The sequence below is a fragment of the Microcebus murinus genome, chromosome 19 (assembly GCF_040939455.1).
Source record: "Microcebus murinus isolate Inina chromosome 19, M.murinus_Inina_mat1.0, whole genome shotgun sequence".
NCBI lineage: Eukaryota > Metazoa > Chordata > Mammalia > Primates > Cheirogaleidae > Microcebus > Microcebus murinus.
This window is the reverse complement of record NC_134122.1, coordinates 14918402-14932337: the sequence shown is the minus strand read 5'-3', so window position 1 is coordinate 14932337 and position 13936 is coordinate 14918402. Positions and strand designations below refer to the sequence as shown.

At 40.7% G+C, this 13936-nt stretch overlaps 1 protein-coding gene across 1 annotated transcript; it reads left to right on the top strand.

The window, feature by feature from the left end:
* The first annotated feature begins 314 nt into the window (after positions 1–314).
* LOC109729617 (uncharacterized) lies at positions 315–7367 on the top strand. The gene is made up of 2 exons (XM_020281631.2): positions 315–1615; positions 6724–7367. The coding sequence occupies exon 1, from the start codon at positions 545–547 to the stop codon at positions 1565–1567; it is 1023 nt and encodes a 340-aa protein (XP_020137220.2). The 5' UTR covers positions 315–544; the 3' UTR covers positions 1568–1615; positions 6724–7367.
* The last annotated feature ends 6569 nt before the right edge of the window (positions 7368–13936 follow it).

The window sequence follows — 13936 nt, the reverse complement described above, 5'->3', positions numbered from 1 at the left end:
AGTGTGATAGTTGTCACTGGGAGCAAATAGATTAAGACTGGGATCCAGATCTGACAGTAGACCCTAATTTCGCCATTTCCTCACCAAAACAGAAAAAACCAACTGCTCAGAAAGTGGCTGCACCTGAAGCCAAGCTGCACTCCCAGCTGTGCGGAGGACATTCCTATCCCTCCCAGACAGCGGGAACAAAGCCTGTTCCCCTGACCAGGGTCCAGCGGCCTGAGAAGTCACTTATCTCACCACCCCCAGAGCCTGAGGGGGCGCGCAGGAGTCAAACACGATACGGGGTGAAGGGAGACGCTGCGCAGGCGCAGAAGGTGGCCGCGCGGCCAACGGGGCGTACTGCGCACGCGCGCCTCCGGCAGGCGCCTTTTCCTCCTGCCGGCGGGCTAGAGGCTGCCTTGCTTTCCCGCCCTTGGGCCTCACCCTCCTGCCCGCCGACGGCGTTGCCTTGGGAACGCAGCGGCTGCCCTGGACCTTGTGGTAGCGGCGCCGCTTGCCTGGGTCGCCTCTGCGGACCTTGCGGCGGCGACAGCGGGAGCCCATGGAGCTTTCAGGCGCGCCGGTGATTACGAGCAGGAGGCGGCAGGGCCTGGGCCGTTGCAGGCATTTCTTCTGGCTCGGCGTCATCTTCGACGCGGTGGGCGTGGCGGTGCTGTTCACCGGCATCTTCTGCAACCTGTTCTTCTTCGACACGCTGGTCTACCTGGGTTCCATCATCATCTTCTTCAGCCTGCTCTGGTGGATCTCCTGGTACGCCGGCAACATCGAGCTGCCCGAGGACACCTCGAAGGAGATCGAGTACTTGCCGTCCGGCGCCTTGTTGAAAGCCCTGCGCCAGAGCATCAGCCACCGCTTGTCTCTGTCCCTCACCGGCGTCTCCGACACCTTTCAGCGGATGCAGCGGCGCCGGCAACGCTCTCGAAGGATGCCCTCCCTGAAAATGACCGTCGCGGGCCTGGCAGAAAAACAGGAGGAAACGGAGAACAAGGACATAGACGGAGGGGGAAGTGCCCAGGAGAGCGGTGCCCCTCAAGACTTTTGCAAAGAGGATCTGGATCCCAAGCCTGAAGGTGACAAAAGTTCAGAGGCAGTTGGCTCCGCAGGCCCGCCGTGTTTTGGTCAGCAGCCTATGTTCCCATCAGACCAGCCTCTGCCGCCCGATGTCCAGGCCTCTGTTGGCCCGCCTGTGGTGCCCTCGGTCTCCGTTGGTCAGCCTCCAGGCATTTCTGGGAGCCAGCTCCAGATCCTTCCTCAGGCTTCTCAAACTGAGGCTTGGCCTGGTCAGGCTGTAGACTCACGGGTCTCTCCGCCTGGTCAGAACTCGGAGGCCCTCCAGAGCACCTCTGTAGTCCAGGAGATTTCTGTAAGGCAGTCATCACATGTCCTGGAGGTTCCTGAGAATCCAGTTACTCCACCACTACCTAGCCAGACACTATCTCAGGAGCTCCCTGACACTGCATCACCTGTCACTGAGGCCACAGCTCCAGCCACTCAGGCCCAGCAGTCCGTCCCCACTGAGAGTGCTCCAGCCCCAGGGGCAGTGAAGAAAAGTGGCCCCCTCTAGTAGGAACCAGACCCCAGCCATTTGAGTGGCTGCTCAGGCCTCTGCCAAGTAAGTGCCTTTAGAGGAAGAGTCACACACATTAGTCCTTGATTGTTAGTCCTGATCTGTGTTCTGGTGGCTTCTACGACCCCTCTTGTCCAAAAAAATAAAGTTAGTGGAAGCGAAGTGGCCTTGTCTTTCAGGGACTAGCTGTTTTTGACATTAGCAGATTTTTTTAAACCTACAGCTCTGAGTGGATGAGTGCTATTAAGGTTTTGCCTACTGCAAGAGATAACGAAATCTGTTCCTTTTATTTAAGCTCAGTAGAGTGGCAATTACATTCCTTTGGGAGCTATAAGGTCTGGGAGTGGGTGGAAGATTTGGGTTCTGCAAGGTTTTTGAAACAATGATTTTAGGTGGTACAGGGACCCAGCATAAATGGCATTGAGACCTAGGGAGGGAAAGTTATTCACTTTTCAATTCTTTTTCAATCCTTTTAATTTTTATCAGGAAGAATGTCCTTAGTTTGAGGTTGGTGATCCTCACCACCTCTCTAATGCTTTTGTAGGCAACAACTGCACACAACTAGAATTTAATAGCATTTTTGTTCACAAACTGTGGGTAACATCTACTTGTGCCAAGTGATACTGGTTTTCTGTTTACAATAGAGGTGGTTGCTTTTTGAAATACTACTTAAGTAAAAAAACCATTTTACTTGAGTCAATTTACAGGTAAAATTAATTGTACAACTGAAACTTGAATGATTCTGAAGTCTGGAAAACATTTGGCTATTTGTATTATCACGAGTTTTCTACTAAATCCCAAGACCCTTTGTGCTAACCTCTTTAATGAATTTATGAGTAAAACTATTAAGGACGAATTCCATTTAACTCCCCAACCTCTTGTCACTTAGAAAGATGGAGAAGGTCAGAATTGGCGACCCTGCTTGTCTGTGGGTTAAGTGCTGTCATGATGTACATATGGTATCCATATATCATTGCTTACAGTGATATATGGTGCACATTTCTGACTATTAACTTCCTGGTCTTCTCCAGTACTGTTTCAAAAGTTACCTACTGCAGGTTGCCATGGTGCATACCTATTATCTCATCACTTTGGGAGGCCAGGAGTTTGAGACCAGCCTAGACAACATAGTGAGACCCTGCCTACAAAAAAATTTTTTTTTAATTAGCTGGGCATGGTGGCTCACAACACCTGTAGTCCTATCTACTTGGGAGGCTGAGATGGGAGGATCGCTTGAGTGCAGGAGTTGGAGTTTACAGTGAGCTATGATGTGCCACTGCACTCCAGCCTAGGCCATAGAGTAAGACCCTGCCTTTAAAAAAAATAAAAAGTTACCTGCTCTAAGGGATGGTGCAGAGCAATATGTTAGGCTCCTTGTTTTTTAAACTCTACCAACATACTATCCAAGATGTTCATCTTTACTACATATTGGTTGGTTTTATTTCCTTAAAATTTTCTTCAAACTACCTTTAAGAGAATGAAAACGCATTCTCTTTCTAGATGTATACACACATGTATGTTCTATAGATAATCTGTAGGGTTAAAAATTTTTGGCTACTTTGGTTTTCTACAATTTGAAGGCTTGGATTTAACATGAAATACATTCATTGATTTATCTTTATTTCTATTTTTTTGAAAAAGACAAAAGGCCAGGCACAGTGGCTCATGCTAGGTGTAATCCTAGCACTTTGGGAGGCGGAGGCAGGAGAATTGTTTGAGGTAGTGGTTTAAGACCAGCCTGAGCAAGAGCAAGACCTCTACAAAATATAGAAAAATTAGCCAGGTGTAGTGGTGCATGCCTGTAGGCCCAGCTACTTGGGAGGCTGAGGCAGGAGGATCCCTTGAGGCCAGCAGTTTGAGGTTGCAGCAAGCTATGATGCACCCTAGCCTGAGCAACAGAATGACACCTTGTCTCTAAAAACAAAACTTAAAAAAATAAATAAAAAGTAAATTAAAGGGCTGGGAGCGGTGGCTCACGCCTGTAATCCTAACACTCTGGGAGGCTGAGGCAGGTGGAGTTTGAGTTCAGGAGTTCAAGACCAGCCTAAGTAAGAGTGAGACCCCCATCTCTACTAAAAAAATAGAAAGAAATTAGCCGGACAACTAAAAATATATAGAAAAAATTAGCCGGACATGGTGGCGCATGCCTGTAGTCCCAGGTACTCAGGAGGCTGAGGCAGAAGGATTGCTTGAGCCCAGGAGTTTGAGGTTGCTGTGAGCTAGGTTGATGCCACCGCACTCTAGCCAGGGCAGCAGAGGGAGACTCTGTCTCAAAATAAAAAAGCAAATTAAAAGATAAAAAAGAGCAAAACACCAACAAACCATCACTGCAGAGGGAAAGGACTTAGTGCATGGAATCACCATTTTTTTCCCCTTGATTCTATTTCAGGTAATTTGCATGATTGAAATAATTCTCTACGTAATTCTTGGAGACTTACACTAAGTACCAGGAATAAGATAAACATACATAAAGATGAAAGGATGCAGACTTGCCATCAGAGAGCTTTGTAGTCTTTGTTCTCTAAATCAAAGGAATAACTCTAAAGAGGATTGAAAAAGAAAAAAATAAAGAGCTGGGAGCTGTGGCTGATGTCTATAATACTCTAGCACTTTGGGAGGCTGAGGCGGGAGGATCACTTGAGGCCAGGAGTTCAAAACCAGCCTGGGTAACATAGTGAGACATCTCTACAAAAAATTTAGAAAAAGAAAAATAAAGAGGATAGAATTTTAGGTAACGAAGGAAGAGGGGTAGGTCCTGTAGCAAGTGGAAGAATTATCTTTTTGACAGAATGAGCCACACAATACCCTCCAAATAATTAATTCATCCAGGGGTGGGGAACCTGTGGCCTTCTGGATCCTTGAGTGTGGACTTTTGACTGAATCCAAATTTTGCAGGAAAAATCCTTTTAATAAAGGGATTTGTTCTCTGAAGTTTGGATTTTGTCGAGGAGCCATACTTGGGGATCTGGGGGGCCACATGTGGCCTTGAGGCTGCAGGTTCCCCAACCCTGCTGAAGGCAGGGCATTACATTAAGCCCTGGAGATTTACAGCTAAATATAATGTCCCTGCTCTCCAAGCACTCACCACCTATCAAGGGAGACAGCCACGGGAGTAACTACCACAGTGTAATATAATAGAAGTCTACTCAAAGTGCTTTGAGAATATAGGTGTGGGCTGAGTGAAGGATGTTGAAGTTGGATCCTAAAGTTCGCTGGGTAAAGAAGATAGGGAAGAACATTCCATGGAAAGGGAAGAGTGCCAACAAAAATGCACAGAAGTTTCTAGCAGTTCTAATAGCTTGTTGGGGACACCTTTGGGAAAAGATAGCTTGATGCTGTCAAAAATCAAGGGTGCTTGAGAGTCAGGTTGGAGAGAGAGAGGCACATGTAGTGTCTGAAAATAAAGTTAGGGAGGGAAGATGGGGCTAGATGGTGGACGGTCTTTCCAGGGAATAAAAACCATTAATTTTCTTACAAGCTTTGGAAAACCTTTGAAGGCTTTTTTTAAGCAAGGTAGAGTTGTTTTCATAGTTTCCAACCTGTGGCCTCTGCTGTAAAGTAATAGCAATGGGCCAGTTATTAGAGATTAATTGCTAAAGTCTCTCTCGTTTAGTTCTGAGGTGAAAAGAGACCTCTTAGACCTTAGCAACAATTTGTAACTAAAGTGTAGGCTCTGTGCGTATTTATCCAGGAAAACACTTTCAGCTTATTTGTACATAATTCTTTCTGCTACATAGATGATATTGTATAGGATAAACATAAAAACTGTGACACATTTCTATATGTTGGTAAGATAAGCACTTAAAACAGGGATTGACAGATTTTTTTCTGTAAAGGCCAAAATAGTAAATATTTTAGATTTTGTGGACCAAAAGGCAAAACTGAGGGTGAAAACTGCTGTCCTGCTCCACCTTGTCTGCCTGGAGTAGGTTTTACAGTTCCTTTGACTCCAGTTGCATCAGCTGGAGTCATTTACCTGATGAAAATCAAGTGGCCAGAAGGAGAGGGGGCCTGGTTGGGCAGATCTGCGGCCAACTCCATCTATTTCACTTTGCCCCAGTGACACTCAGATCTGGGCCCACCATTCTCCTTCCAGAATACCAAGCCTTCTCAACTTGGTTCTCTGGCCAACCAAGGTGATTTGCTGAATCTTTAACTCCCAGACTGAGATTCCCCCTTTTGGCACCTGGCATTTACCAACAGCAGAGAGCCCCATGTGTAGGTGGTGATGCCCAGATCCTGGACAGACTGCTGGCCAGAGAGGCAGGCACACACTAGGAGTGCCCAGGGGAGCAGGAATGGAAACTGATGCCCTAGCTTGGCCTCTGAGGCTCATGTGGATAGCCCACAGCAGTACAAACATGCAGGGTGGGAAGGGGTGCTACTGGCATCTAGTGGGCCAGAGATGCCACTAAACATCCTACAGTGCACAGGAAAGCACCCCACAACACAGAATTACCTGGCCCAAAACATCAGTACTGTGAGATGGAGAAATCCTGACCTTTAATAATCAAAAATTGCTCTGTAGTTCATGAGATACTTTAAAATTTTTTAATTTGATTCTCAGGTGACTCATTAGCCCTTATATAGTAATTATATCTTCTCTACCTGAGAATCATCTTCTTTTTTGTTTTATTTGTCTTTGTATCGCAAGTTGGTACATCTCTGAATCAACACAAATTGGGGCATTTAGTAATAATAATAGCTGACCTTTAGTGGTGTTGGATGTTTATAATTCACTACACATGGTAGGTACTAAATGATTTACAAACACTCCTCACAACAATTAGAGTTGGACACCATTATAATCTTCACTTCAGGGTTAGTAGATTTGATATTGAGAAATTAAGTAGTTTGTCCAAAGCCACACAAATGGAGGAGCTGGAATAGATGTATAATTAATGTATAATATGTTATATGGTATGTAGTATAAGCTTTTCTTCCAGATTAAAGTTATTAATGAGCCTTTTTCTTAAGCCTGTTGATTGTAACTTGGGCTGTAATACTCCAGATCAATCTATGGGTTACTTCTTGATTTAAAGCTTTACTGGCACAGAGAGAATGAGAGTCAGCAACTCTTTAGTTTTCTTGTTTACTTCAGGTTATTTTGTTTATAATATCATCTCAAATAAAAATTGCCTTTTTCTTTTCAGAGCTCACCAATGTTTCTACAGATTTAACTGCCAACTTTCTAAAAGCACTCTTACCTTCATCTTGTTTTGGAAACCTCCATCCAGAGTCCTGACCTGTCTCAGACCAGCAGACTTACTAGACTGCTTCTGCCAAGTATACCTGTTTCAGTATTAGGGATAGTTTTCTAGGTTCAGATAAGAAAGTTATTTATTGCCAGAATTTTAAGCCATAAAAAACTGAGCCATTCCAGATCAACCTTGTTTTAAAATAAGTTGGTTTTTAAAATAGGCTTCTGTTGTGAAGGCAGTCCAGCATTCCAAATGGAAAATAATGTCTCACATACTCTGGATGAACATGTATATAAGTAAAATTCCCACAGAAATGGATATTGAAAAACACAACTCTTTTTATCTCTTTTTTCTTTTTTTTTTTTTTTTTTTTAATTCCTGACAGCTTTGTCAAGTCCAAACAACTCTTTTTATTTAAGGATATTTTGTGACCTCTTTATGAAATAGCTATCAGAAGATATTAACATAATGCATTATGATATGCTACAACTTATATGTACATGCTCACAACTTCTGAGTTTTTCATTTTCCCAAGGATTTAAAATCTGATTTGATTGTACATTTTAATGATAATCCAATAAAATTCATTTAGGCCTTCTTCCTCTTATGTTCTTTCTTTTTTTTTTTTATTAAATTTTACTTGTTTTACTTTTTTTTTTATATTTTTCCTTTTTTTCTCTAAAGCTTTAAAATATATTATGTTCTTTCTTTATATTGATGGACTGTTTGTGTAAGACTGCTCTAATGTAGATATAGTTTCCCTTTGAAATTTCCAGTTATAGGCAAAGTAGATTTTTAAATTGTACAGTACTTTTGATAAAAACTTCCAAAAATTCTAGTTTTTATAGTTTTCCTTTCTTTGTCTCATGCTTCAATATTTCTGTATTTAGAATTTTAATAACTCAAGCTGGAAGACTTTATGCATTGCAGATGCTTGGACAAAAGAACAATTGAAAAGACTTTATGCTAAATGAAATAAGCCAGTCACGAAAAGATAAATGTTGTGGTGTATGATTCCACTTATATGAGATACTTGGAGTAATCAGATTCATGGAGACAAAGTAAAATGGTGGTTGCCAGAGGCTGCAGGGAGGGGGAAATAGAGTTGTTTAATTGGTACAGAATTTCAGTTTTGCAAGATGAAGAGGTTCCAGAGGTGGATGCGGGTGATGGTTGCAAAACAATGTGAATGTACTTAACACTACTGACTTACACACTTAAAAATAGTTAAGAATGGTACATTTTATTTTGGGTGTATTTTACCACAAAAATTGAATTAAACTGACAATTTATAAGCCATATGACATTTATAAATTTCTTTTTAAGTAATATATACAGTAGTTGAGTTTCTATATATATGGAATGCACCAGGTAAACACAGTTGTTTTAATAACTCTAGAACTACAGTTAGGAGCGTAGAGAAAAAGCAACTTTAATGTATTATAGAACAAAGGACATTGTAGAAGGGGATGTGTATACATTTGCAGGAACCTACAGAAAAGCCTTTTATCATGCAATGGCTAATCAATACTAGTATGACTAGATTTTATCTTGGGTAAATAGAACCTTAATAACTTCAGGTGCTACCTACAGTGTGCGGAGAAGCAGAAAATGGTCTTGAAAGAAAATACAAATTGCTTTCATCTTAGTGAATACAGATGTTTATATAGTTTAAAAACACTAAACTTTTCTGGTTTATTTTTTCCAAGTTTTAAAAGAAATGTTTTTATAAGATGGGTAAATATTTAAAACGTAATTCTTTGACTATATATTTCCATATTATGAAATTTAAAAAGCAGGCTGAGCACGGTGGCTCATGCCTGTAATCCTAGCACTCTGGGAGACTGAGACAGGAGGATTACTTTAGGCCAGGAGTTCAAAACCAGCCTGAGCAAGATCAAGACCCCCGTCTCTACAAAATAATAGAAAAAATTATCTGGGCCTTGTGGCACATGCCTGTAGTTCCAGCTACTTGGGAGGCTGAGGCAGGAGAATCCCTTGAGCCAGGAGTTGGAGGTTGCAGTGAGCTGTGATGACACCACTGCATTCTAGCCCTGGCAACAGAGTGAGACTCTGTCTCAAAAAACAAAGCAAAACAAAACAAAAAAATAAAAGCATAAAATGGCACACAGTGAAATCTCGCTATAACTGTATTTCTGTCACTTGGCACAGTTCTACTGACAGATATTAAATGCTATTAGTTTCTTGTCAATTCTTTCATTTATATATTTATGTATGATGAACATATATTACACATATGTGTTCATTATATATATCATATATATGATATATATATAACTATATATATATATATATAAAGAGTTTACATATGCCAGTGTTCCTTTACATACTCTGCAGCACCTTGCTTTTTTCAGTTAACATGTATCTAGGAGAGCTTTCCATTTTAGGAGTTAAAGAGTTTGCTTATTCTTTTTTTGAACACATAGTATTACATTTAGTGGATGTATGATAATTAACCTATTTCCTATTGATAGATACTTTGGTTGTTTACAATCTAATGTTTCTAAGCAATAATAAATATGGACCTTGTTCCATAGCTAATGATTGACCATTGACTTTAAGATGCCCGAAGGCCATGTAGTCTAGTCCCTTCCACCCTCCCACCCCCTAAAAAAGCCTAAGAAAAACCTAAGATCACATAGCTAGTTAATGGCAGACACTGAACTAAAATCTTACAATCCTGAGTTTGAGTCCTTTTCCTGTCAGATCAGTATAATTATCATTTCACTGTGATATAAATAACCTTCTTTAAAATAATCATCTTAGAGGTCTGAACTTGAACTGAAAAATAATAATTTTACTTTCTCTCCTAAAAGTGTTCTGCAGAAGAATGGGCTCAGTAAAAAAAAAATAAATAAATAAGTAAAGGTGTCTACATATATACTATATATTGACTATACTATATATTCTGTACCTTCCCCTTTGTGCCCCCTTTTCAAGTTTCTCTAAAGTTGTTAATATGCAAGTTAAAGTCTGATTTCACAAGTTTGTAAGTTCCTTGAAGTCTTGAATCATCTCTCCCTTTCTTCTTCTGTTTCTCCCCGGGGACATAGAAAATACAGTTAAGTATGTTGGATTGAGTTTTAGTCTTCTAGTAATTAATGTCATACTTGACATTAGCCTTAATAAAAAGTAATATGTGTTCTATTCAACACAATTCTAAGCATTTCATTTAATTTCTCTGCCATGGTCACAGCTCAATTGTGAAAAGGCTAGGGATAGTGACAGTGTGAAACAAAATGACAGAGCTTAGAGTCTCATTTTTACCTTTGATCTTATCCAAGACTTTCAAAACTAAAAAGTTATAAAATTGATTTTTACTTAGTACATATTAAGTGCTAGCTCCTACAGGGAACACAAAGATGAGATTTGGTCTCTTCAGAAGTCATTTCCTTTCTGTTTTTACTATTGTATTTTTCTTTGTAGCATCCTCTTGGTAAAAATCTGAAAAATGTCCAGGCACAGTAGCTTACATCTGTAATCCCAGCACTTTGGGAGGCTGAGGCAAGAGGATTGCTTGAGGCCATGAGTTTGAGATCAATCCGGGCAACATATTGAGACCCTGTCTCTGCAAAAATTAAAAACTTAGCCATGCCCATAGTCCCAGTTACTTGGGAGGCTGGGGCAGGAGGATCAATTGAGCCCAGGAGTTTGAGGCTACAGTGAGCTGTGATCACACCACTGTATTCCAACCTGGAGGACAGAGCAAGACCCTGTTTCTAAAAAAATAAAAATAAATCTGAAAACATATTCCAAGTAGGAATTAAACAGCATGAGACTCTTGTACCACCATTGTTTTCCAGCAGAATAAAATGGAAAGTGATTTGCATATGTTCTCTCAAGAATATTAAAGCAAAAATGGAAATTTTAGGACTTTTTACAATACAATTTTGTATATTATACTTTACTTTTTTGTTCTTGCATTGTTTCAAATATGTTTTGTGTTTATACCAGTGGTTCTTAATTGGAATGATTTTTGTCCCCCAGGGATATTTGACAATATCTGGAGATATTTTTGCTTGTCACTATGTGGAGGTGGGTAGTGCTACCATCATCTACTGAGTAGGGGCCAGGGATGCTGTTAAATATTCTGCAACACACAGACCAGTCCCCTTCCCCTCACAACAAAGAATTGTCTGACTGGCCCAGAATATCAGTAATGCCAAAGCTGAGAAACTACTTTATACTTCTTTGTGCTATTAGGGCAAGGAAGGGTCTAAATTAATTATCTTTGAGAGGGAGAATATATGTTTATGTGTATATGTATACATGCATGTATATTATCAAAGACATAGCTGAAATCTCGAATTTTTGTTTTTATCAATGTGGAGTTTTTATAAAGATAATTGACTTTTAAAATACTTGTCGACCCTTTGGAAAGGAGAAAGGAACAATGGGACATCCGCTACTGTTTTTGCTATTTAGAAATTGTTCATCTGCCCCCTCCCTACCATTCAGCCATTTCCAAAACATTTCTTGAACATTCATAGTGATCTTCTCATCCACAGCAAAGAATTTTTAGAAGCCATTATGACCTCATCTTTCTAGCCAGTGTTGATTAGATTACAGAAGGGTACCTTACCCCAATTTGGCCAACTAGAAATTCTTTTTTGGTGCCTTACAATATCCTTGTATCCTTAGAACAAAGTCCTTTTCTGCTTACACTAGCTCAAGTTAGTTTTGAATACTAGCAAGCTAAGAGGCTTTAACCAACAGAACTACTCCAGGGATGGTTGTAAAATGTATCTCTAGGGAATGACTGCTCTTTTGAAAAAATAGTTTAATGGGTCTTCTGGGTATGTGAAAGTAAAGCAAAAATTCATTCTGGAATGAAGACGCTCAGAACAGTTACAAACAACATAATGCACGGTGATGTGAAAGGACAGCTACATTGTGGGCAGGGCCGTGCCTTTGTAGGTAGCATGTTAATCCTTGTTTGCTTTTTTTTTGTTTTTGGAGGGGAGGGTCTTTATTTTCTTTGACTAGGGCTGGAGACAAAGGAAGATGGGACTCTGGGGAAGGCAAGACTGAATAAAGGAGGCTTTTATCCTGGCAAGATGAGTTGGCCCCTGGAACAAGTTGACTGAGTAGAGTCTCCCCAAAGAAGGGACATGAACTGGAACAGTAAATTATGCTGTTTAGTTTTAAGGATTTTTTTTTTGTATTATGCTCAGGGTTCCATTTAAATTTTTAAACAAAAGCTGGGTTCAGTGGCATTTGACTATAGTCCCAGCTACTCCGTAGGCTGAAGTGGGAGGATTGCTTGAACCCAGGAGTTCCAGACCAGCCTGGGCAAGCATAATGAGGCCCTGTCTCTGGATAAATGAATGAATGAATAAATAAATTTTTAAAAACAATATGGCAGCCTAGCTGTGCTTTGGGAAAATAAGGAGCTTAAGGAGAAGATATTGTTGGGAGTGCATATTGGCACAGCCACTTTGGAAAGCTTTTTGGCTATGCCTTGTATACTCTCCAAGCCAACAGTTGTTTAGAAAAATGCTTGCACATGTGTATCAGGACACTGTACAAGAGTATTCATAGCAGCAATTTACATAATGGGGGAAAGAGAAAAAGGAAACAAATGTTCATGATAGGAAAATGGATAAGTATTAAGTCATGGTATATTCATATGACATAATACTATATGGCAGCGAAAATAAACCACAAATACATCAGGTGGAATTTAGAAGCATAATGTTTATTGAAAATAGGAAGTGGGGCCGGGTGCAGTGGCTCCTAGCACTCTGGGAGGCCCAGGTGGGTGGATTGTTAGAACCCAGAAATTCGAGACTAGCCTGAGCAAGAGCAAGACCCTGTCACTACTAAAAATAGAAATTAGCTGGACAACTAAAAATATATATATATATATATATGTGTGTGTGTGTATATATATATATATATATATAAATTATCCAGGCATGGTGGCACATGCCTGTAGTCCCAGCTACTAGGGAGGCAGAGGCAGTAGAATCACTTGAGCCTAGGAGTTTGAGGTTGCCGTGAGCTAGGCTGACGCCACGGCATTCTAGCCCAGGTAACATAGGGAGACTCTGTCTCAAAAAAAAAAAAACCCCACAAGAAGTATAATAAAGCATAGAGATAATTTTATAAAATTCAAAGACAAGCAAAAATAAGTTGTACATTTTTTAGGAAGCTATATGGTAATTACATAAAGTTAAAATGATTTTTAAAAACTCAGGATAGTGATTACTTTTCGGAGGAAAGCAGGGAGAGAAGATGGGCTCCAGGAGGAGCACACAGGAAGCTCCAATAGTACAGGTAACTTTTGTTTCTTAAATTGGGTGGCCCATTGCCAGGTGTTCATTTTATTATGTTTTTTATAACTGACATTAATATATCCTTTTGTACATGTCAGACTTTTTTAAATGAAAGAATAAAGTAATTGTCAAATTACTTGACAGTATATTTACACTTCTACTGATGTGAATTGTGCTCATGAATTTGTGGGTTTTATTTATTGCTTTGTTTTGGGGTGGAGGGGAAGAGGTTCCCACTCAAACAGCTATCTTGAAGCATCTTTGTGAGTTAGGGTGCACTTATTTCCTCTGCTCTTGGGACACAGATGATTTCTGCCCATCATTCTCTGGGAACTCCCAACATTCCCCAGGAACTCAGTAAGGACCAGAAAGAGACAGCAGAAAGACTGATTTTACACTGTTACAAAACAGAACTAGAACTATGTTTAACAAATTGTTGCAGCTGGTTTTACATATTTTTGACAGTTCTATACAGTTTCCAAAAGTTGCAACACTTTCCCCTCCTAGAAACTGAGGAGAGAGGCGGTCCCTCCTCTTCCTCTGCATCCCCTACGGCCCCCAGGCCTTGGCCTCTGCTGTTCCCTGTGCCTGGATGACCTGTCGCAGCTGTGTAGGTTTGGCAGACACCTGTTCCTCCTTTAAAAAATTTAAGTTCAAAGGCTAAATCTTCCTGGGAACTGTCTCTCGCCTCTGATTTCTTACCCCAGCACCATCACAGCCCTGAGGCTTTTGGGTAGGTCCCAACGTGTAGTTTGTTTCCAAGAGGATAAAATTTATCTTGGGTGTCTGTGAGGATACTGCAATGGAGATAGAGCCGGGGCCTCTGAGTGACACGCCTGGGTTCGAATCCTCTTTCCTCTGTGAGG

Bases quoted from the DNA above. Each gene is read 5' to 3' on its own strand.
- LOC109729617 (XM_020281631.2), top strand. From the start codon at position 545: ATGGAGCTTTCAGGCGCGCCGGTGATTACGAGCAGGAGGCGGCAGGGC.